Below are 26,404 nucleotides of genomic sequence, written 5' to 3'. Positions count from 1 at the left end.
AATCAAAACAGTATTGTCTTCTACCAAGTAGGCCTAATGGGTTTGCTTTTAATTACCTGTCAGCAACTTGAGCGTATAAACGCCCAGTATGTTTTATTAAGCTTGGCTGTACTTATTTTAACAAGCTTTTCTGTCATTAAACTAAAGGTGGCAGTATTGTAATGTGTGCATCTAGGACTTTTACGTTGCTCAACTGCACACCATGCGGAATTTATTTAACATGACATAAAAGACTTCGATGAAATTCATTAAACATTTATTTTGCATTAGTCTTTTCCTATTAACAACCAGACATGAAAGACAGAAAAAATAAACGTGCAATGTATTTAAATTTCAAAAGAACATAAACAGAAAATGAGAAAAGAGTAATGAAATAAATAAAATATGAACGCTAAATCGTTTTTTTTTTGTATTGTTTTAACGATAGGCGATATTTATACGACATTGCTATGAAAATAGTGTTACCTTTAGAATATGCCATGGTGTTATGACTTCTGGCAGCCCATAACAATTACTTTTGCAATGCACCCCTACTAAAAGCATTGTTTTAACATTAAACCAGTTCACGTTGCAAATGGTTTTATGTTTAATCTTCGAAGTTAAAATCTCACTTCAACGAGAGAAAGTTTTAGGTCAGTTTGCCGACATATTTTTGAAGCGCAAGGCACAGTAAAATAAAAAAAATCACAGTTGGACGGAAACACTGGTAATAAACGTCTATATATTTTAGTTGTTCGCTGTGCTATGGCTGTAACAATGCTGCATGCCAACAAACTAGCCCAGTGGTTTCCAAACTTTTTTTGCTCGCGGCAGATTTTTGTTAAACATGTTATTTTACCATCGCTTTCAACACGCGACAAACTATATGTAAATGTATTTATATTATTAATTTGTAATGTATAGTGCGTATTTAAGTCTATAAATGCTTGCGTTTATGCCTATTGGCAATAAAAATAATTTATTTTCCAAAATGGCACACTTGACATCTCGCAAGGCACACTAGTGAGCCGCGGCACTCAGTTTGGGAATCACTGAACAAGACGATACATGTCATAAGTATTTGCATTGTATGGCTTGCAAATTCGAAACCTGGAATTTAAAGATTTAAACACATGGTCGGTCAGGCGAACACATGGTCGGTCAGGCGTAACGGCATTGTCACGTGGCCGGAATCTTCTTTTTTGATTGGCTGTTGATGGTTTTCTGGTAGGAGCTGATTTGTTTGTCAAGCACTCCTAACTCTTGACGCATCTGGTGGTTGAGACGACGAAGGGAAGCTAAAGTGGTAAAAATTAAAATTAATTCTCAAAACAGGGTGCTGGTACAATCAGTACAGATTTAAAGCACTTTTTTATTTACTTATCCGCCAACCGCTGTATTTGATTTGCTATTTACAATGTACAAGAAGATTGTGACAACTTAAATATATGCCTTTACTTGTTAATTTTATTTAATTTAATTTACTGTTTTAAATGGTTTTACATGACTTTTCTTTGGGGTTAAATGACTTGTCTTCAAATCAATTGGATGAGTGATTTGACTTGAGATCATGATATTTACGCGAACGACTTTCATAAAATTTAAATAATTAAATCGAACAAATTTTAGTAAAATCTGGGTTTTTTTATTATAAAGAAAGAAAATCTTAACTTACATTTGTTTCGCTCGTTATTTTTGATATGCGAAACATTGTTTAAAATGGAACGTGTTCCGATTTTGTAAGTATAACAACATTTTACTTGGACTAGGATGACGTGCTTATTATGGCAATGATTGGATTGTGGCTTGACTTAGTTGTTTATTGACTTAGTCCGTGACTAGACCTATTTGTTGAAAATGACTTGACTTGGACTACATTTGTTTCGCGAATAACCTGACTTGGATATTTCAAAATGACTGGTTTACAACACTGGTGCACAGTGCGACGCACGTAAACGCCGATTTTGTTTTTGGAAGATTGATTTTAACTTACATTTAGTGAACACTGTAAAGGGGTTTGCCATATAATGAACCAAGTCGACAGTCGCTAGAAAGGTATCAGTAAACGCTGTTTTTCTTTTCAATCGCCATTTAGCACCAAGAAACTTTTAAAGGGCGACGCAGCGACTTACTTGCTGAAAGCTCCTTGGTCATCGATCGGGGGCTAATATCCTGGGCTTTGTAGGCCTCGTCGGGTAAGGGGTTGCCCCCGGAATTCCCCTGTTGGTGGTTCCCCACCGCCGGGTTATGCTTCTTGCCGAAACGCACGTGAAAGTCGGGCCTAAAACGTCCAGTGTCACTAGTGTCACGCATGGCTGACGACACGTGTCCATTGGCGTACTCGTTGTAAGTCGAGTCCGACTCGCTCGGATGGTAAACGTACTCGCCACGCAACGCCGCCGCCGCCGTGGGTTTGTAGTCGCGCATGGGAAAGTCTTTCATGACGTCATTGTCGCCCTTTTGTGACGTACGTTGGTGCTTGGCCAGCTCGCGGTTCCAGGTCTGCCTCTGCTGGAACTGAGCGGCGTATGAGGGAATTGATTTCCTGGATAGAAATGAACGTTGAAAAATACAATATTTCACTGATTAGCCGGTTTCTAATATTTGATGTCGGACTATTATCGACAGGGAATGGCTTTCCTGTGTAGAAATGAAGGCCGTTTTTGTTTTGAATCACTTCAACGACCGTATTACTTTACCACGCGTGTTGAAGAATACAGTATTTAACTAATTAGCCGGTTTCTAATATTTGATGACGAGTTACTACCGACTGTTTGTTAAATATTACCGATCGCATTCCTGGGTAGAAATAAAGGCCGTTTTTATTTGGTATAACTACCTCCTTAGTTCTTGACCGACATTTTTTTTATGAAATTACCTAAAATTTCGCATTGGATCGCAAATGATGGTTAAAATATCTATATTAAATAGGTATCGAATCGGGGCCGACACTACCCATGTATCGGGTGAGTGCCGATACTACCACTTGGAATCGGGTATCGGCTCCGATCCGATATTATCGGCACGATACGAGCCTAGTATCGGGAGAGTAACAATACTACCACTTGGCACCTAGTTTTGGCTCAATCCGATATTATCGGAAATCCCTAGATAGGATTATCTTTTATAGCAGGGTTCGGCAACCTACAGCCCGCCGATGTAATTCATCCGGCCCGCAGCCTCTTTGGCAAATTAGACACGAGTCTGTTCCATATACTTTTTTGACTGTTTTAACTACGTAAATGTGAAAAATTTTCGCGGTTCGCGCGAATTATCGATACGTCTGTTTTTTTTACGTTTTGATGTCGCCTTTTTAAGTAGATCAGCGATTGTTTACCTTTGCGCCGTGGAAGGCTGCTAAAAAAAGCTGCCTTTACCGTTGCGCCGTAGAAGGCGTGCGTCGCGCAAAAGAGGAAAACGTAATTAAAATATTGGATATCTATTTTTTAACATTTTTTTATTTTCGGCAATGTAATAAAACTTGCAAAAAATTTCAATGAAATACAGGTAAACCCGAAAAATCGCGCTCGCTTAGCTCGCCAGGTGTACCTTAACTTAAAACGCTTAACAAACACAGAGCTAGATTAGCTTTAAATGTTATCGCGTTCCCCTCAAAGTAGTTTGATTATACTTTTCATTAACAGTAAGGATGACGACGTGTGAACTAGAATTTTAAACCAAACAAACGTTTTTTTCGCGCTTTGCGTCAACACTTTACTGCCTCTGTAAATGTAATTAAACGCGTTTTTAATTGCAAAAAATAACCGAGGCCCGCCTGATTCACAGTTGTTCTAACATTTTACTACCACAATTCTTAGTTATCATTTTGTGCGGCCCGCACAGACCTTTCTAACTTGGTTTTGGCCCGCGACTAGAAAAAGGCTGCCGACCCCTGCTTTATAGTATTAGCCTCACCATTTCTGTTTTATTTGCGCCTGTGCCAGACCCCGTTCCAGCGGCACCGCCCTCTTATTCGGCTGGGGCGACCTTCTCAAAGGGGGCAGGTCCCCGTTGGCCTGTTGGGGCGAGGAGTTCCATGCGTGCATGGGGCCGGGGTGCGCCTGGTGGTTTCCCCGGACGGCGTAGCCTGCAAAGGAGCTGGTGTCGGACTTCTTGCTGATTTGCTTGTGATAGGGGATCTGCTGGGAGAGGGGAGTTGAGGTGAAGCTTTGGAAGGATAAGTTAGATCTTCCGGACGTCGTCCGACTGAAGAAGGAAGAGCCGTAGGCAGGACTGGACATCATTAGCCTTCAAAGAGAATTTTTGTAAGTAAAAAAACACACTTGTGATGCAAAACTTCAACCAAGTTAAAAGCAAATATTATAGAGAGGGCTTATTAATGTAAACACAAGAAGAAGTTAAGGCACGTATTCCCCCCTTGGGTAGTTTTCACCGAATAAAACTAAAGCTGTTTACAAAACACTACAACTTTAAACTTTGAAGTACCTTACATTTAAGATACAAGATGTGTAGTAAAAATATAATGTGATTATATATTTGCTGCTTACGCCTTTGATGTTACCAACGCGTTTTTTTTAACTTTGTGCGAGACCGAGATTATTAAAAATAATTTATTAATGATATTGAACATGAATACAAATTTATTCGAAACGTTCAAGATGATACTTACTTCTATATGGGCTAACTACAACCTCCAACAATTATGCTCAAAATTCCCATTAAAAAATTAAGATTTATATTAGTACAGGGGTTCTTAAACTGGGGTCCATGGACCCCTTGGGGGTCCGTGAACTGATATTACGGGGTCCATGAAGGCCTAATTAAAGAACTAGTGTATACTTAAAGTAATTAATTTTCAAAAGAAAACACTTTAATTAAAAATTAAACGGTTTTGCACTGAACTCCATTTAACTTTCACATTTTTCGGACCGAAATAACAGAGTCATGAAGTCTGATTGTATTGTGATAGCATTTCTTGTCTACCGGGGTCAATGCAAAGCAAAAAAAAAATTTTAGGGGTCCGCGGTAAAAAAAGTTTAAGAACCCCTGTATTAGTAGGTTTAAAAATCATAACAATGTCGATCGTGCTAAAAAAAAGGTCACCCAAAAATTTTAGAACCTGGAAATTTTAGATTCAAGTGTTCCAAAAAGAAATTATATCATATAACGATTAGTTTTATGAATCAATTCTTATAAGTGTCTCTAGGCTTTAGTAGTGATGACATTAGCGTTTACTATCCTAAAACATTATTCACGAACGACTTTTATTCGCGGGTGTAAATTTCCGACAGTTGCGGAATGATGATTACGTGGGGTGCCGCCTTCCCTCTTGTGTGGCCTGTTGTCAAAATACAGCTACAGCAATGCTCCAGGCCGTAAAATAACAAACGTCTGGTGGTGGGGTCAGGGGTCTAAGACTGACCGGGTTCTGCGCGAGCCCGGAACGTGACAAGCCTTGTTCCTGTGCGCCCGAAACGTAACCGAATCGGTCAGCGGGTCGCCGAGTTGTTTTTGGCACGAACCTCGCGTAAGATGACACCCGGGTGTTATCGACACTGACTGAATATGGAATACGCGCGACGGAGTGATTGAGACAAACTGGGTCGGTGTCAGCACCCCTTGATTGCGAGTAGAGGTGCGAATGTTTAACTGCATAGGAGCAGTGGTATTTAACAGGGATGCCGCTGCATTCTAGGTCTAGGGTGCCATTTTTAACGCCCAAGGGTTCCGAGAAATATTTTAAATTCTTGGAATTCCAATTTTTGCTCTATTAGTAATCTTCTTAATGTAAATTTTGTGTGCGATAAAAGTGCCAAAAATTTTCAACCTTGTTGCACAGTTAATGTGCTTTTTCAATCTAGTTTATTGTAACGTTACAGTTAACCACAAAAATACGAGCAAGGGTACTGCGAACTGTTTGTAATTTCTGTAGGGTGCCGCAAGCCAAAAAGGTTGCAAAACACTGCATTTGAAATTGCTTTGGTTGTTAATAAAGGCTTCAAGTTTCTTAACCTATCGAATTGTTTGGACACAAAGGGTTGTAACAATTTACCTTTTAACTTTAATTTTGTTTTACCTTAAATTTAGTTTTGTTTTACCTTAACTTTGATGTTAAGTTTAAATAAAACCATATATATGCTTTTAAGCTTTGAATAAAAAGGTATATATTTTTCAATTGCAACACATCAGGATTGTTGCGTTTAAAAACGAACTTTAATTTTCTTTTTAAATTACCGTTAATTCCAGAAATGCATGTTTTAAATCGAAAATTCAAAATCTGAAACGATTGTCTGTAATGTTAGGTTTGAATAAAACCATATATATACTTTTAAGCTTTGATTAAAAAGGTAAATACTTTTCAACTGCAACCAAAGGATTGTTGATAATAGTGCGTGAACATAGTGAGAGTTTTACTAAACACTTCTGAATTGTCTTCATGGGCAGAACAAACGTACAAGTAAGCCATACATACCGACTGAGATCTTCCAACTTTCGCGACAGCCGGTCGTTTTCACTTGCTATGGTTTTATGCTCTCGTTCATTGACGCTGTGCTTTGAAAGCAGCGTGAGGTTTTCGTTGCGCAATGCTTCATTCTCAACCATGTACTCCTTCAAAACACAAACAAGATATTAACTTTCAACCCCGTTTGAATCCAAATCATTTGGTGGGTCAACTAAAAGTGCGGCACGGCGAAATACAAAAGCAGCCAAAAGATAAAAATAGTTTTGCAGATGCTAGCAAATACGTTTTTATGCTAAACAAACACGGAAGATTTTTGAGTGTTGACTGCGGATCAATTCAATTTGCACCATAGCTCGTGTTTTGGCGATTGAACACTGTTTACCTTCTGACAGTGTTGTAATGACTTAACTCAATGACATGACTTGACTTAAGTGCACTTAAGTCACTGTTTTTAAATGACTTGACTTGACTTAAGTCTTTTGGGCAAAATGACTTAACTTGACTTAAGTGTTTTCGGCAAATGACTTGACTTTACTTAAGTCATTTGGACAAATAACTTGGGTTAAAATATTTTTTCAATTAAGCAATTGTTTATAAAATTGCGTGATTTATTCCAATCTTTGCATATAAAAGAATTTGCTTGTAATATGATGCTTTTATGTTATTTTTTACTTGAGTTGCTCATAATAATCGGAGGAGTTTGCCGGTTTTCATAATTTAAAGTTTTATTTTTTTGACATAATTTAAAGTTTTATTTTTTTGAAAAAGGGCTGGACTTGAAGTTGACTTGCTCTAATTATGACTTGACTGGGACTTGACTTGGGCAACCGATGACTTGGACTGGGACTTGACTTGTTATTTATTCAAAAAGACTTGACTTGGACTTAAGTTATTTTACGAATGACTTGACTGGGACTTAAGTCATTTCAAAATGACTTGTTTACAAAACTGCCTTCTGAGATAATGCTCAGTATGAAATATAACAATATTGACCACACAATATTTTCCATTAGGCGAACATGCTGGTGTCATTACAATTTTCGTAATAAAGGATGAGTACAATAATAAGCAATGCCATCTCGTGTTTTCCATGTATATTAATAAACTTTATTGAAATCTTTATTAGGTAAACGTGACGCCATTTCGCGGAAGTTGTGAGTAGCTTTATTTGGAATATAACTTACTCGAAATTTTATTTTGTGCGAAAAATTAATCTTGGTTTAGTATGCTTAATTTATGAAGTGTGTTTCACAAAATATTTGCTTCTGGTATTTGTGTTACGGTGTTGTCAGTTACTTGTACGGTATAAAAAAACAAGTTACAGTGGTTTTGGTATATAAGAAATTCTAGAAGGGGTACGAGAAGGAAAAATATTTAGAACCACCGCAATATTCACTTATTTACAATAAATTTGTTGACCACCTCAACTGGTTATTTAGCCTTCTTCAAATAACCACTTCAACAAATTCCTATAATAATTAATGTATTGCGTGTTTACCTCACGGTACAACTTTAATAAATTCCATACCTGTAGCATTTCGTATAGACTGTTGTCGGACATTGATCGTTGGCCTGGAGATTGATCTCTCTCATCTCCTTCACCTCCAACTCCTGGTTTGATTGGAGGAAGAGTGGGAAGGGTGGAGGCTGTAAAATAAAAGATTTCTCAAAATGAATTAGTTCGAAAGCGTTGTCACGTCGACCAGGTAGTCAAGGCCTCTTCAAAAAATAAGTCAAGTTCCCAATCCAAGTCATCAGTCGCCCAAGTCAAGTCCAAGTCAAGTCATTATTACTGCAAGTCAACTTCAAGTCAAATCACTGATAGAAAAATAAAATGATCTATTAATGTGACGTCGACCAGGTTTGTGACGTCGAGCATGACGTCAAGGCTGGCAGTTCCCTTGCGATCTACGAGGTCAAACTCACGCACGAACAGCGTGAAATGCTTGAAGACCAGGCTAAGGTAAGTGTGGAGCTTGTGCTAGATCAGGGGTTTTTAAACTTTTTTTACCGCGGACCCCTAAAATTTTCTTTCATCTCGCGTGGACCACCGAAGGCCCAAAAAAGACGTCAGGGTACAAATAGACTTCACCAACTTGCTGATTTTGGTCCAAAAATACACAGTGAAATGGAGTCTAAATACATTTAGTTCAAAACCTTTTTATTTTTAAATAAATTATTTTCTTTAATAAATTGATTACTGCTTAAATATACACTTATGTTTCAATTAGAACTTCGTGGACCCCCTAGAACTAGTTACGGACCCCCAAGGGGTCTATGGACCCCAGTTTAAGAACCCCTGTGCTAGGGAAATCATGGTGCATTTTTGGCTCTGAGATCCGGTAACAATAGAACAACTTGTAACCTTGACTTGCGTACAGCGCGATTGCATGGTTATTTTGTTCGGAAACTCTTGTTTCGCTAAACTCAACACCGGGGTTTGGTAAAACAAACTTTTTGATTGACAAGAATAACTATCCATTTATAGTGTTTTGTTTTTGTTGCTAATAAATGAAGCGGTATTTTTTACCAATAGCCCTACAAGAGCAACTCAAACGTATATATACACTATGTATACTCTATCAAGCCCTTCTGGAGTCGTATTGGCCAACTATAACGGTAACCATATATAGTACGTAAGATGCCTACGGAGAGGCTTGCCGAAATCAGTCAGATCAGTATTGTAGTGTAAGAAAGACAAGGCTAGAAATGGCATAAATTCCACAAAACACCACTTATTCATGGGTACATTATGCACAACTCTGTAATGTAGCTTGATTATGAATTGCAAAACCAAAAAGGTCGAGTAGATCGACAGCATCTTGATTAAGACATTTCGATACGAGCTTGTATCATCTTCAGTTAGTGTCACATTTTTTCAGTTTAAGTCACGTCTTAATCAAGATGATGTCGATCCACTCGGCCGTTTTGGCTTTGCGATTCATTATCAAACCACTTATTTTTGCAATTCATTATCAAACCACTTATTCAGTTACGTTGCTTCGGTCGCACTTTGGGACCGTCTGCCGTGTTCGGATGCGGAAATCGCGGTTTCTCGCGTTGGGGGAATTCCAGCTCGTGACGTAGGAAGTGGTTTTCTTGACGTAAGAGTTTCATCTCGCGTTGTAGCTTCAGGATAAGTTCTTCTCGCGGGTCGATATGCACCACAGGTCTTTAAAAAGCAAACGTAGACCAATTTTTATTTTTCAGTAATATAATTAAAAAATATAATTAATATATTCCACGGTTTGAATCCCGGGCCCCCTCTGGAACTAATGTTTTGCGCACTATACACTGGGCGTAATTGTAACGTTTAAAAACTTTATTCGATGTAAACACGTTATTTGCTGCAAAACTTTAAATGCATTGGTGCCCTTTTTTTGTATATAATGCAGATGTCAAAAAAGAGGTTAGGGGTCAGTTTCTTAGACCGAAATATCATAAGCTATTATATGTAAAATATTAAAATGAGCAATAGGTAAAAAAATGTCAAGATCGTTGCTTTGTTCCAGTGGTTCTCAAGATTTTTCAGCCTGTGGCACATCAAGAAAATCATGAATAGTAAATATCATAATATTACTGTTTGTTAAGGAATTCAAGTTTCAAGTATATATTTTCTCCCTAATCACACTTATGCAATACAAACGCAAAATAGAAAAGTAAATAACGTTCCGGATTTGGGGAAGGATCAGCCTTGAACCACAAGTGGTTATACAAAGAGACCGACCCTTTCTATTTTAGCAATATATGAAAATTGCTAGGAAATAATCATACAAACACAATTACGACTTTTACTAATAGTGTTCATTCAAGTCTGGCATAAAACTGGAGTTAACGAGGGAGATGACCAACTTGTTTTGACAAGCGTAAGTAGAAGTTAAAGTCAGTGGTAAAATGAATTTCGTGGCAGCTATAAAGTATAATGTAACGAGACGTTAAGGTTTCATGGCACACTTCAGAATCTCAGGTATACTGTTTTTAAGAACCACTGATTTATACAAATAATGTAATAACGGCTGCTGGTGGCCGATTTTAGAACTGGAACGTGGATTTTGGTATTTTTTGTTTAAAATTGCATTTATAAAGAAATAAGTAGCCTACTCCAGCAAACTTACTTGTTTTTTATCTTTCTTGCTCGCTTCGCGTATCGCAATGTGTTCAAGGTTTCTGATAAGTTGTAACTTGAAGGAGTGACGCAGGCGATCTGAAAAAGTCAAATTATAGAAGCTAAGTTTTCCTATTACAAACTCTTCGAGGCATAAATATTTTTTAACAGTTTAAACCAGTGTTTTAAACCAGTCCTTGTGAAATGAACAAAGTCCCAGTCGAGTCAATTGTGAAAAAAACTTTTTGTGTAAAGTCATTTGCCCAGAAGACTTGGATCAAGTCGCAAGTCTTTATTCTAAAACCACTTAAATCAAGTTATTTGAAAACAGTGACTTAAGTGCACTTAAGTCAAGTCATTGAACTTAGTCATCACAACACTGATTTCAACTACCTTGTTATTACCCTAAAACTCTAAATATTGTTTCCTGTATTTCCAGGTTTAATAGTTGTTTTTTTCCAGGTTTAATAGCTGTTGTATCGCATCTTTATTAGCAATTTTAACATGGAGTAAAGTCACAATCCTACTGCCAACAAAAACAACCAACTGAAAATAAACTTAAAAAGGATTTAAACGATATCGGCCTCGTAGAGGAAGATATAAAACAATAATCGATGCCGACATTTTGATTGTGATTTGAAAAACCGCCAGTTACCTATCTATCTTTAAATAAGCCGCACAATATAAGTTTGTCTATTTAAACCAAAAATGGATTGTTTTATAAGTCAACGCACGTACAGATGTAGGTAGCAATTTGAACTTTTCGAAATAACTTTATTGATTATTCAACATAGTGAGAAGGAAATGAATAATGAGTTATTCAAAACGTTCATAATGCTACCTACTTCTGTATGGGCTATATTCTGATTACGTTGTTCTACTACCTCCAACCATTATACTCCGATGATTGTTTATATTAATATATTTATATATATTTAACCAAGCTTTTGTTTTCTTGCAAGTCATATTTGTTAGTCTTTACCTCCTCCAAATCGTGGCAGCCACACCAGCAGCCTTCGTCAGTCTGAATGTCGTCATCAAACATATTAAATCGTCAACAACTCAAACCAATCAACTAGGTAAATGCAGAAAGGTAACAAGCTAGTTAATCTCTTCCACGCATTAAACAGCATTTCACCCAGCACAGCGCAACTATTAAACCGAATACAGAACTTCTAAAAAGCGTTTCAGCAACCGCAAAGGACAACAACTAGCGACTTGAAAGTGTATTGCGACGAAAAAAGACTTCTCAAGTGACCCTTCCAAAGCGACTTTAAGAGCAAGGCTAACAACCTAATTGCCGGCTGGCTTTCTCTTCTAAGACTATTTTAAGTACCCAATATTAAATAAAAACACCAATAATGGTTATTTTCGATTAGTGCGTAGTAAAAAATGCAGAAAAAAATGGTACCCAGTACTTTAAGCAAATTACTCAGTCGCGCCGTAATTTTGCATCTCGCATTTTTTAGGCTACCTTTTCTAAAGTATATTACGCAATTTATATAGTCGAGAAGCGGACCGCAATTATTTTGAATTGGCAGCCGGGCCCTTTGTACGCCGCCAACACAAATCGTTTGCGGCCTTGACGGTCCTCGATAAGCAAAGAAAGGCGTCTGTACACTTAAGGCCATCAGGCCGAAATGCGATTACCCAAAAGACGACAGCGAAACGCAATGATGGAAGTGTTCGACGGGCGACCTGAAAAGCGATAACTTTGGACCGTGTTGGTTCGGTCCTTTTGTCGCCAGAGAAAACTTGCCCAGCGCCTTATGATAAACGAAGCCAATTGCGTCGCGGGTTTTCTTTGGTGTACGGCGGCTTTCCCAGGCCACCGGCGCTACGGGCGTCGGATTAAAAATGTTTCGACAGCAAATTGTCGGACGCGCATCAATCAGCAATACCGGCCCATCATCGTGATGCTTGGTGGCTATAACGACTGGGAAATCATGTAGGGGGTTTGGACGTTGTTTTCATTGGAGTGGAGGTAGAAAAATATAGCACCAAAAATAGTTTAGCAAAACACTTTTTTTTTATCTTGTACACATGTTGATAATTGGGACCATTCTTAAGAGCGACAACTCGCCAAAGTCCCGTGATAGATAAAAATCGAACCAGGAAAACTTAGTATTGCCACAACAGGCTCTTACCTGCAGTAGAACACATAATACCGACGATAAAAGTTCTAAATTTTTATAATAAGAGTGCATTTCTCAAGCTATAACCATGAAAACTTTAACAAAACCCTTTATTTTATCTTGTACGCATGCTATCTTTCTAAAGCGATAACTTACAAAAATCATCGTGAATTTCAATCTTGATAATACGACGCAACCGAAAAAGTTAAATGCAAAAACCCAAGTATACAAGATGCGTTAGGTAAATGGCCTGATACCCCAACATTCCTCGCATGAAAAACTTTAATAAACAGGCAAAACAGAACAGTTTTGTTATGTTTCACGTTGAAATCTCTTTAAAAGCGAAACGAATTTGGCGTTCGCCTATTCACTAATACAACATTCCCGAAACATATACACAAGCGTAACTTTGGAACTCGCAATGGATCCTTTCGCTGTTCCACATACGAAGGCAAATCGAACATTTTTACCATAACGTAATCGGGTAAGAGAAACATCTGTAGAAAAAACTAACTTAAAAAATATAAATGTCTCATAACCTTATCAATTATATAGGCAAGGCTAAATTCCGCCGCCCATGGATTTAATCTCTTTAAAACTTATACCAAACACTCGGCCTGTCTAAAGCAAACCTATCAAAGAGATTCGATATTCGTTAATCCAAGCGCTTGTATAGAAGAAAGTAGGTGCAGTGTATTTGCGCTAAACCCTTTGTTATTGCTGCTACCAACACCCGTTAAGTTAAGCGGCTGGGCGCACAAAGGCGAACAATCACAACCCAAAGCACTTTACCATTGAGGTCACGTGTTTCGCAAGCAAATCAAAGTAATCGATTGTCGATTTTAGATTAATAAAACTTAGACACGCCTTAAGTTTGACCACGTTTTGTGAACTCTTTTCTCTTGATACAAATACTCTTGTCTGAAGTATATATTTTGTATTTAGCATCCCAACATGAGACCTTATTTCTGTCGCATAATATAGATTTTCCATCAAGGTAAAATAAAATAAAATAATATATCAAAAATGTTGTGTTGCCAACAAAATGTTTGTATTAAATTCTACCCTGCTGGTTACTCTTGCCTGAAGTATTCATTTTACACTGTCGTCTCAGGAGGTCTTATTTCTGTCGCATAATATAAATTTGCAAACAAAATAAAATAAAATTATATATCAAAAAATGTTGTGGTGCCAACAAAATGTTTGTATTAAATTCAACCCTGGTTACTCTTGCCTAAACTATACGTTTTAGGGTCTTATTTCCGACGAGGTCTTATTTCTGTCGCTTAATATGCATTTCAAACAAGGTAAAATAAAATGAAATTATATATCACAAATAGTGTGGTGCCAACCAATTGTTCACATTAAATCCGACCCTGGTAGTGCAATATTCTATTCCCGTCACGATTAAAGATGCATTTACTAATTTTATTGCGATTTATTTTCAAAGTAAACAAAAAAAAAAAACCAAAGAATCGGTTAAAAACTTGTTGGCAGAACGATACTATGGTGAAGCCGCCACAACTAAATGTCATTTATATTTTGTATATCCACATCAGCTACAATTATCCTACTGCTTTATGTCGCAAGTATTAAACTTCCATAATGGCAGTCCGTTGAAATAAACAAACGCACCTTTGAGCATTCACACAAAAACTCTCCATTACAGCTATCTGATTTGATTTTCCGGGAATGTTTTTTCTTAGCAATTTACAAAACGCGTGTTGTACTTATCCTGCAAAATCCTGGCAATCGAACCACTCACGTATGCACTTCTACCTACAAAGCCGCTCATCGCTTGTTTATTGCGGTTATGTTCTCAAAGTGGGCGCGAGCGCGCGTGTGTCGACAGTTGGAAGTAGTGGGCAAATACTGGCATAGCCAAAAGCAAACAGTTTGCCTTGTTGGGATGCGACCGGCCTAAGCGCCCTTGACGTACCGAACACCTCCATAGATTTCAGTTGCGGTTTGATGCTTAACTGACGTGTTAACAAGAACCCGAATTAGCGCTTCTTGTATGTGTGTCGTGTGGCTATTATGCTTGCAGACGGTGCGGATACGTCCCTGACAACGCTACTCCAATCTTATACAAATAAACACGGGAAAACAGAGTTACCTGGTTAGCCAAGCAACACCGTTGTCTTTGCCGATATTGACAAAAGCAAAGTGTTTAGACAGATATCTCTTCGGCCTTGTGAAGAAATGGCGACTGTTACTCCAAACAAATGCTAGTTCAGACTGCTCTCGCGTAATTAGTGTGATGACTGATTGCAAACGAAAATGAAAATATGTGTTTAAGGGAGGTGTGAGTGCAAACACTGAATTGGTAAGAAACTTTTCTTGGTCTTGCTTTAGGCTAGACAACTATAAAGCCCCTGTTAGGCCATACAAGACGTATCAACGAAACAGGTATTCAGCCATGTCTGTTTAAATGATCCTAATCGTCGTTTAACAATAACTCAAACTTGTTCGATCGATTAAATTTGAGATAGTGTAGTCAAGTCTTTTAGAAACGGGTTAAGCTAAACGGGCAAAACGCACTCAATATGTGTATTATACATTCCGAAAGTTGAATGCCAAATTGTTTGAAATTGACTGAAATAAAAACCGATGAATAAAAAGGCCCAAACAAGGACGAAAATATAAACAACCTACCATTAAAGTGACTCCCGATCCACCAAGGCTGTCAGCAAGAAGCTTGGTCAACTTGCTGTCCCTGTAGGGAATATGTCCACCACGTTTCTTGATGTCACTCAGAGCAGAAATGCAGTTGCCTTATCGTATAAATAAATGTTTACTTAGCAAAGTACAAACACCGATTGTTATGCATAATATTTTTGTTCGTCAATAAAAATAAACAAAGTTTGCTAATCATGGCCGTTCTTTAAGCCCTTTACTTAATTTCTTTGTTTTTCGGACAAAAATAGGTTTCGGACAGAAACGAAATAAAATTCGTAACTTTCAAGCATCACATCAAAGACAAATTTTAACTCTTAATATTTCATTGTTTTTTTGCCCTAGTAAATACTATAGAAAAGAACAAACTATAGCTTTACCAATTCTCAAAACTGGCGACTACAATTCTCTAAAAAAGATACAACTATCTGCAATGATCAATTCTGCAAAAGCATTCGGTCAGACTGAGATAATAGTTCCATCAGCTCGCTTAAGGCATTCTCGATTCTTGTCTACCAGTTTTAAATTAATGATTATCACTTTGCCTTCCTTTTAGATTTTAAGGCTTGTTGCTGCAAAGAACCTTCTTCACTGTGTAAAGGGGTCAGAACGAGGCTAAGTAACAAAGCGAGTTTTAAAGGAGTTTTTTCCTTCTCTAAAAGCGCCCGTTTTATTTATACAGAGTTTGAAACGCCACAAAGCTACGGTCGTTAATGCAATAGCTTTGCTCATCTGGAAACGGCTGTAACTTGTCTGGCGTCAAACACTGCAAATATATAACTTTTATCGGCCTAAATATAGCTCAATAATGGCTCGTTACCGGCACTAAACGCGGTCGTTTGAGCCGTCTTCGCTGTTTGTCTGCTAGCCGTGGCGCAATTTTTAGCTGGAATATTAGGAGCGTCGTGGTTTACTTTAAATTCGAATCAACCGTGGAACGCATCTGTATCCTGGCGACGCGAGGTCGGCAATGAAAACAAGTTTTGCAAAATGGAATTTCCTGGATCAGCGCATCGCACCGTAATGGGCAAATATTTGTGAAGCACCCCGTCGCCTCCGTAAAACCGCAAGGCAAAAACCGAACATTTAATCATCGCGACATGCGATGCGAACTCATTGCGAAGGAACTCTCGAGCAGTGTTGTAAACAAGTCGGTTTGAAAAGACTTTCCCAGTCAAGTCATTTGTAAAATAACTTAAGTCTATAAGTAAAGTATTTTTGAATAAATAACAAGGCAAGTCCCATTCCAAGTCATTAGTTGCCCAAGTCAAGTCCCAGCCAAAGTCATAATTTAAGTTAATTTTAATTCATAAAAAACGTCAAGCCATTGGAATTGTTAAACTCGTACGTTTATGAACAATATCAGATCTAAAAAATGAGAAAAACGCAATACATAGCAAGCAAAATATTTTACGTGCAAAAATTAGGATAAACAGCTCAATTTTATAAAAAATACTTAAGAAAAACACTTCATTTCAACCCAAGTCATTTTGACCAAAAGAGTTGAGTCAAGTGAAGTCAATTCACTTGACTCAAGTCGTGCACTTAAGTAAGTTGATTGGTTTACGGATCATTACAACACTGCTCTCGAGACCTACGTTTGTTTATAAGAAATGATAATTTAGAATTGCAGACATTTTCTTAGTGGAACCCTATATATTGTCGATTTCAAGCCAACGGTGAGGACAACTAAATATTTATATGTTGTTCAAATAAAATTCCGTGTAAAATAGGTCTGTTACAATAACGCAACTTTTCCGCAATATAAAGCGAATAAAAACGATTTTTGTCGTTCAATGTAATTCTTAATCTTGGCTTGAATCGACTGTAGGGATATAAACCTCCCAATTTTTTATCCTTTTAAGTAATAACCGTTCGGCTAATCATCTGAATTTAAATATTTTCGCGCCTTTTTATCCATTATGTTCAAACATAAGAAACAATGCTCTAATTCGAAATATCATCTATAAACCAACTCTGTAGACTGACCAGAACGATTGAATTTCACCAGATTTAGATTTTAATTAAATTAACTTCATTGTGAACTATTAAAGAATTTCGGTCGCACTTAGATCGAATGCTGCTCTTTCCATCGCTTGAACCTAAAACAGGGGTCACCTGACTGTGGCCCGCGGGCCAGATCCGGCACGCAGAAGCAACTTTACCGACCCGTGGCATATTTCCGTAATGAACAAACAACAGTACAGGTAAAATGATGTCGGATGGAATTTGAAGCAAAATTTCGTTTAAACTGATCGACAATCTGTTAAGGCCCACTACAGTTTTGTTCCACATTAGTTCATATTTACTTCATTTAACGATAAACCAGCTTAATGAAGTTCGACACAAAATTTTAGATCCGGCCCGCGATCGTTTATTATACAGTTACCCGGACTGCAAACGTCAGGCCTTTCAGTTATACGGCGTTTTATGAAAACAGTTTGGTGACCCCTGACTAGAGGTATCCGAGTTTTTGAAACCATGCTTTAATGTCAATTCACTACACGATGACACCAAAGCGTATTTTTTTTTGTCAAATCACGAAGCAAGTACGCTTAAAACACAAACTATAAACTTGTTTTGGGGTAAACAGTAAACACAATTTAAGAAATAGGCAACATTAGATATTTCTTTGTTGGAGTATTAAAGCATACAAAACTTTTTTTTAAACAAGAAATTTTCTATTATGTCTTCTCTATATTTGTAAGTTTTTTCATTGTCGAAAATAAATGATATAGCGCAACACGTATATAGGTAAAACCTAACCATTTGTACTGCATAACAAGTTATTCTTAAGAAACAATCATTCTGCTAAATAAATATATAAATCCTAATTAATTTTAAACACTACCAGCTGCCAACCTTTAAACCAGGCCACCTGCTTTAACGTTCCCCGGTAAATGTAGACAAACTTACTTCTCGGTAAATATATCGACTAAGCACGTAGTTAGAAAGGCCCACTGGTTTAGAATCGCTCGCGTATGCCAATATTTCGCTGCGCGTTTTCATAATCAATATCAAAGCCTTGCGGAACACCGTCTGAAAAGGATTTGTCAAAGAAAAACACGAGGAACAATTGATTCATTGTTGCGACCCAGACCACTTCAAAACCTTCGCGATGACATCTTGTTACGTCACAGTAACTTGGGGTTTTTTGCACTCGAGAAGGGTGGCTGTTAGTCACGCGCCGTATTAAAGTAGCCCACTTAACGGGGCGTTAGAAGTTCGACACTCAGTTTGCAATAATTCGTTCAAAGGAATTACTAAATTAAATTACCTGAAATTACTTGACAGATGGTATAAAGCAAAAAAAATCGCCAAATAGCAAATTTCTAATAAACTTTCACAACATTTTGGAGCACCATTTAAACTGCCAATAAACGGGCTGTGAAACAATTTAACACGATTTACAAAAATTGCTTCTTTAGTCTAAGTTATTTGCAAAAAAATGCTGAACTATTCTTTTTTATTTGATTAGGCTGAAATATATTTTAAAATGTTTAATTTTTTTTAATTTTAACGCTAATAAACTGCTTAACCAGAGTCAAAACTACCGGGAAACCTAAAATGTCCGAATTGCCCTTTTGTTGGAAAGTCAAGGAATTTCGGATTGCCAACAAATAATTTTTAAATTAAAAAATAAACATGGTTCAAGCAGTCGACCTCACTATATGTGTCTAATGTCTCTTCCGCAACTATTACGACCGCCATATTTCTCCTACCGAGAGTGAGCAGGCTTCTGTTGATGTTGGTGGCCTCGATAAGCATCTCCCCTGTCGACCCGGTTTCTTTGACCTTCTCGCTTCCCGCCAAATCGACGAAAGATACCTTGCCGTGTTTCGTCACAGTCAGCTCGCCTTCTTCGCTCTGTAAGAAAGTACGAGAATTCAAGATGGGTCAAACCACGAATTTTTATTCATGGTCAGTGGACTCTTAAAATTAAGCACAATATCCATTTCCCGTTTCTCATTTTTGTTTTTCTTGTTTGTGTTAGGTTTTTTGTTTTGTTTTGGAAACTTGTGGAAAACATTACATTACATTCATTACGTCTTTTGTATTTTACTGCACCGAGCTACTGTTAAAATAACAAATAACTTAACAAAGGGCAAAGCTAAATACAGAACTGTGAATCGCAAATCGGATAAACTTGTAAAGGGTAAGCTATTGTACCGCTCTGAAAGTTTGTAATCTCTTAAAAATTGGAAATAAGTGCCCTTGGCAGAAACTTTTTCCTCATAAAAAAATTAATAACCGGTCTATCTCTAACACAAACAAAGGCAACTACGCGGAAAATTAGCATGTCAAAATAAATAATTAAGCTACAAATCGGTCACATTATAGTAAATTAAAAAAGGCACCAATCAAAGGGCACTATATGGAGGTATAAAGGAAGTGGCAAAAAATATTCAACCTAATCAACAAAAAGAGTCGAAATTGATGGTCATAATTTTCGGAGGTTTGAATGGTTGGGGGTTGTAGTAAGACCTAATAAGAATATCAAAGCCCATACAAATGTAGTATTTTGAAAAGAAGAAAGAGTTATTTGAAACGTTCAAAATGATACATATACTTCTGTATGGGTTCTGATATTCTTATAAAGTCTAAATCAATAATTGCACAAAAACAAGTCTCTATTTCAAAGCCAAGCCTCGCATAGCTTACCGATTCGCTATCGAGATACACGGTCAGTATGCTGTGACTGCGACTGGAGTGCTCGTTCATGTTATGTTCAGCCACCGCCCGGTTCTTCATCCCGTCCTCCAGCACAGTCATGAGGTCTTCCAGAGTCTCTACCTCACGGATGAAGAGGTTCTCCACGTAGAATCCCAGCGTCTTAGACCAGCGCACTTGGGCAGCGTCGTACGCAGATGGGTTCAGGAGATCTTGCACCTAATTTTTAGGAATTAAATTAGGATTTAAAGGCAATCTTAAAACAAGCTAAAACACTTTAGAAAGTAAGGAATTTTCCGCCGACAATAAAATGAAAGATTCTTTTTTTCGTATCAGATGATTTAAATTTAAGAAATGATTTATGTTTTATCTGTTTTTATAACGAGTCTTAGATCAATCTTAAAACAGTCACAAAATACGACAAAAAATATGAAGACACCGGTAGTCTATTTTGCTTCGGATTAAGCTGTGGAAAGAGCACCACTTCGTAGAAAGTAATGCTCTGTGCCTTTACCGAGTACATAATTCCTGGAGTGACAGCTGCTACTGAACCATATACAAGTGCAAGTAGACGTCGTGTTTTACTCCCTAAGTTACACAATTCTGAACGGCACACCAAACATCGGTCTATCAGGTTACGATTTTCGTGCAAGTTAAAAAGGCTAGCCCAGTAGGTCTCAACCTTTTACGGATTACGCCACCCCTCAAAATAATAAATAGATTTTTGGCATCCCAACTGGAACTTTCGTTGGGTGTAGCTGAAATGTCAAAAAAAAATATGGATCTGGAAACAACACAATCAACTTAAAACATGTAGGAAAATGTCGTTTGATATTTTGGTCTTTAATAGTACACAGGTATTTTTTTAAATATCGTTTAGCACCCTTGAGCATTAGAAATGGCCCACCAGGGCGCCGTGGCACCCCGGTTGAGAACCACTGGGCTAGCCTATAATGTGCACATTTGGGTTTTAAACAATCCCTATTAAATTTTGCAAACCTTTTTGTGCCAAAAACCTGTATCTTTATACCTGTTCATTGTAAATTTCCAGATATGAGGCTTTGATGGTGAAAATGGTGTCGGTCTTAAGGCCGACTTGGTCCATGAGGTAGGCGAAGCTGTACTGGATCAGACCGTAACTGTCCGGGTCGCTAGTAGACCTCTCTGGTGCCAACTCGGTAGCTTCCTACGAAAAGTTAACACATAATTATAATATGCGTTTTCTTATAATGCAAGGGAGCATTTAAGTAAGGTGGTAAACACGTCTACATTAACATCAGCTGTGCAAACCTGTACAAACCGTGGCTGTGGGCTTGAATACTGAGTAGCAGCCTTAAGCTTATAAGAACCCGTTAGCTGTGCTCATAGCGACGATATTCAGCAAACAGAGTATTCATAAATTGATTAAATTATTGACTATACAGGATAATAATCGCAAAGTTTTAAAAATAGTTTTGTTTAAAGGCGGTATAGTAGGAAATCCAACACTTTGCCGGGTTAACGACACATTAGGTATCAGTTGCACCTGGCATTTTTGTTTCAATTTACTAACTTTGGGTTAATCAGCTTGCCCCGAACTCCCAGTGCATAAAAAAATCCTCAGACGGACTATGTAAATCTTGTTTGTCCTGTAGCTGCCAGCATAATTTAATTAACAGATATCGTCAAACGGTTATTCTGTTGCATTGATTTGTTTATGTTTTAATTGACTTTAGGCACGTAACACGACCGATAGCAATGGTGAAAACTGTATTTACTTTGTCTTTAATTGCATCAATTACACAGACTTTATACTTTGTAAACAAATTTGTTAAAACATAAATAGTGCGAAATTTTTGCTCAAATTTTTGTTCAACTTTCATGTCTAACGCAATGGTGGATATTATAGAACCTGGAAGACCCAAATTATCCCATGAAAAAGTTTTCATCGGAGCATATGGGAGTAAGCTGTATGTGTCAATGGGCTCAATGGCTGCCAGCGTCTGGCTTAAGTCAAAATTTACGCCACTTTTTGTATTCAATTGAGTTTTTTTCAACTTGAGTTTTATACATTCATAAATGGTAAACGTCGGAGGCATTCGTTTGAATGTGACTGCACCCTTATCTTTTTAAAAAGCCCGATTTCAAAACTAATTTTCGCGTCAATGTTTGGACCTGGGCAGTGTCGTAAGTACTTTAGTCATTGTATATATTTCAATGACTTAACTTGACTAAAGTGTTTCGGGCCTAATTACCTTATTTGACTTAAATAATTGGCATGTTTTCATTAAACAGTTTTTGTAAAGTTTGTTTTCGGCCAGTTTACCAATTTTTAAAATTTCAGATTTTATTCTGCTGAAAATGGACTGTACTTGTTTTGACAAAGACTGCGATTGGACTTGCTAGTTTCGCATTTGACTAGAGTGGGAATTGAGTTATTTTGCAAATCACTTGACTGAGATTTTCGTCATTTTAAAGTTAATAATTAACAAGACTGAGTCGAAGGCCATTGGACAGACAACAATGACTTTTCGCTTCTACTATTGGTTATTATCGGGTTAATTTCACATCACAACAAACACAAGCGTGGAAGCGGTACGTTTTGCCGTGTTCGCTCAAACTGCGGCTGCTCGCGACAATAAAGAAAACTTGGCTTGGTTGAAATTGACAAAGCCAGCATTCGTGTGAACGCTCATGACTAGCCTGTGATAATCGCGAAGCTCTTTGATAAAGCCTTCGCTAATTGACATAACTGGTTCGCCCGTTTTGGTGCTGGTAACTTTTATTGTTCTTGTTGTTCATTGTTCAAGACAATTCTTTGTTGCTGGATTGTTTGTGGTGAAGAGGCTAAGGTTACGTAACAAACCGAACTACAGTTCCAAAACTTTCCCACTACTGTGGAACCAGAATGAAAACAGACCTATAGTAACAGGAAGTAATCGACTTAACGGCTTAAAAACCTGGAGCGTAATAAGTGAAAAAAATGTCCCCAATTTAGCAATGATCACTGCTTCTATTAGGTATGAAATAAAAAAACTATTTTAAAGAAACGCCAATATAATACGTGTTTGGTTAATAGTATGTTTACAATTACAGAAAAGCAATTTAAAATGCTACGATATATTCAGACAAACTAAAACACTATAAAAAGCTCTCCAAATGTATACCTACAACACGCCTGATACTAGAGCTTATCTCATTTATTTGCTGTGCGAAATTTTAGTATCAAGTCTGGTGGGAAAGCCTTTTGTTTTATAGATTCCAATGTATTAAAACAGTAAAGACATTGAAATTCACAGTAAATGGGCAAAAAAGTTCATGTTTCAGAGACTTTGGGAAAAGTAGGCCTAGCTGAAATATTGGATATTAGGTTAGAAACAAAGCACACAGGATAGCCTAACATGGTGGCGTTAACTAAAACTTGCTAACAAGTCAACTGTTGAGGCAGTGGTGGGCAATTATTTTCGACAGCGGGCCGCGTGATGAACAGAAATGGGCCGTGTCAAAAAAGTGGATCTCGAATACACATAAAACAATGTATGATTCCTTTTAAAAGAATATTTTAATATCCTTGTTTTGACAAGCTGGTAAGAATAGAAATAGGTATGATTGCTTTACAAGAGTAATGTATTTCATAAAATAATTCTGAAATTTGATAAAAAAGGTTAAGGCTTATTTTTGCCTAAATAATAAGATTAAATATTAAAAATGAGCCGAGGTCCGGATTAAATTGCTTGGCGGGTCGGATCCTGTGTTAGAGTATGTGGTCCTTACCGGAGTGACTGGTCCAGTGAGCGTAAAAGTCTTTCCAGAGCCAGTCTGACCGTACGCGAACGCCGTACAAGCGTATCCCTTCAAAGCCATGTCGAGAAGATTTTGCATTCCTGTAAGAGTGTAATGTAACGTAAAGTTTACTCATTTCATGCTTATGAACGCTATAGCGTTGCTGTATATCGAAATATGTCACTCATGGGGGGATTTTAGAGCGGTCTCCTCCAAAAATTATGTCTTAGTGAGGAAAACATTTAGCAATATCAACTACTTTAGTTATTCTTTATTGAAATATATTAGCCTACAATATAAACTGTTCAAGCCGTAACAAAGTTGAACAGACAAAAGATGGCTTCATGAGTTAGTATATAGAAACAAATACCGCCAATTGTTTTTCAGACTATCAAAATTAAAAAAAATTAATTTCGAATTTCTTTAAACTGTAAACCAGTTCAGTGGAATATTTAAGTTTACTACATTCCTATCACCAAACACAGCTTAACGCCCCACCGCTGTGAGAGAAAACGTCGGTTTGGGAACAACCGGGTTGGAAGACAGCGTGAAAAGAGAAGGGTTTGGTTTTGCCTTGGTTGTCAATCCAAATCGCTGCTTCGCCTGGAAACTCGATGAGAGCTTTGTCTTTTCTTAACACTTCTAGTGGGTTAAGAGGACGGACCCTGGTAAAGAAAGGAAACGAAAAATTTGAAAAAGTGAGGAAAAATAGCACGTCAGTATCGATATTCGTGTAGCAAATACCTCACATGTGCAAAAAATCCTGTTTAGTAAAATAAAAATAAAATTCTGTTTAGAAAAATATTATTTCACAAATACGCATCCTCTAGTCCAGCGGTTCTCAACCAGTGGGCCATGGCTCACTGGTAGGCCATGGAAACGTTTTAGACGGGCCACTTTAAAAAAGCTAGATTTGTTAAAGAATTGGTTTCATTTGTGTCACTATACCTAATTTTACAGAAACAATGGCATGGGGGAAATTGAGAAGAATGTAAATAAAACGTAAATTTATTGTTATATGATCCGCCATATTTTGTTCTAAACCTCCATTCATAAAAATTTATGAACCACTGCCCTAGCCATTATTCTATAAATTGCATAAAATACAACCCACATAAACTTGATAAATATTTTTACGGAGTTTTCAGCCAAACGCCCACCCCTCTAATACAGTGGTAATCAACCGGGGATGCCGCGGCACTCTACCGTGTCATTTTTAAGGTTCAAAGGTACCGAGATGTTTTAAATTATTTAGGATTCCAATTTTTGCTCTTAAAACAATTTTTTGTGTACGATAAAAGTGAAAAAGATTAAAAAGGTTTTTCCAACCTTGTTGCACAGTTATTGTGCTGTTTCGTTTGTTGCAACGTTACAGTTAACCACTAAGCAAAAATACCAGGTCACCAACATTGGGGTAAATCGCAAGGATCAGCAAAGCCGAAATGCAGTGACGAGGCTTCGTTTTAAGTTTCAATTTTATTAATCAATTGTGCATATTTGACAATAATTCTTTCTCATATCGTATTTAAAACCACAACATAACAGAATTCTAACCTGGCCACGACGTTGATATTGCATTCGTCCGGATCAGAATCAGCCGATGAAGGTTTTCTGCAAAACATCTCATTACTCACACGATAGAAGCTCGACAGACTGGTTAGAAGATAAGAGACAGTGTGATAACAGGTTGTTCGGGTAAAAACGCCACTTATCACAAATGTTCATATCAATAGTATGTATATATACCTGACGTGACACCGAAAATCGATTACACTTTTGATTGCGATGTGTTGGCGTGGACTGTTTACACGCTACTTAACTTTTTAACGTGTAGGTTAGACAAATAGCGCTATCTTCATGTGAGTGATAGCATGTCAAACAGCAATCATTTTAAGTGGGTTATTTCAATGCCTAGAGACACGAGTCTATGCGCAACACACACAATCACACATTTATTGAAGTTAGAAATATAATTTTTATATTTAACCCAACATCCCCAGATGCAACTCGAATTTAAAAAAAAAAAAAAAGTTTGTCGCAAGTCTACAAATACGCACCCTAACTTAACTATGTACAACTGGGTCGTTGTTGGATACTGATCTTAAGGACGAAATACTTTGGCGCTGATCTGAAATCCTACAACAATTAATAAATCAACGCACAACATTTGGGTTAGGGTGCGAGTTAGCTTTTAGGTGTGGTTGGGTCAAGTATTAGTGTATTGATCATTCAGTAGTAATACTTAACCTACCCAAACCCAAACTGCCAATCCTCACCATAACCCAAATAATGTGCGCTGTGGTAGGATTCTAGACTAGCGCCCGAAATACTTTTTCAATATCCTTGTAAAAGACGAAAAACAAGTTAAATCTAGTTGGTATTTTATAATAATTCAGCAAAATCAAAACACACGATTTAACTTGTTCTTACCGTTTGAGGCTGAAAGTAATTTCTTTGTTTGTTTCTTGTGTTTTTTCGACGACGCCTTCATTGTGTTCCATCGCAGTTTCATCTTTGCTGGCGACCGCCTCCGAGTCCACTTCCATTGTGACGCGTTCGAGAAGGTTTACTACGGCTTGCGAGCAACAACAGGCCCTTGTTTACGTCATAATACAGTATTCCAAAGTATTTGAATAAAACCGTTGCTTTACG

General features: G+C 37.5%; 1 protein-coding gene across 1 annotated transcript; it reads right to left on the bottom strand.

The window, feature by feature from the left end:
- Positions 1-277: 277 nt before the first annotated feature.
- LOC146166660 (kinesin-like protein KIF12) lies at positions 278-26,404 on the bottom strand. The gene is made up of 16 exons (XM_083395946.1): positions 26,183-26,404; positions 25,307-25,363; positions 24,251-24,417; positions 23,744-23,853; positions 21,021-21,176; positions 19,982-20,209; positions 19,042-19,186; positions 18,976-18,996; positions 15,299-15,417; positions 10,519-10,607; positions 9,400-9,575; positions 7,932-8,050; positions 6,413-6,549; positions 3,895-4,227; positions 2,112-2,524; positions 278-1,277 (listed from the first exon to the last, which is right to left on the bottom strand). Exons 1-16 carry the CDS (start codon positions 26,296-26,298, stop codon positions 1,159-1,161), a joined length of 2,505 nt encoding a protein of 834 aa, XP_083252072.1. The 5' UTR covers positions 26,299-26,404; the 3' UTR covers positions 278-1,158.

This window comes from Ascidiella aspersa, chromosome 1 (assembly GCF_963924565.1).
Source record: "Ascidiella aspersa chromosome 1, kaAscAspe10.2, whole genome shotgun sequence".
In the NCBI taxonomy this organism is placed as follows: Eukaryota; Metazoa; Chordata; class Ascidiacea; order Phlebobranchia; family Ascidiidae; genus Ascidiella; species Ascidiella aspersa.
This window is presented reverse-complemented; position numbering and strand designations above follow the sequence as displayed.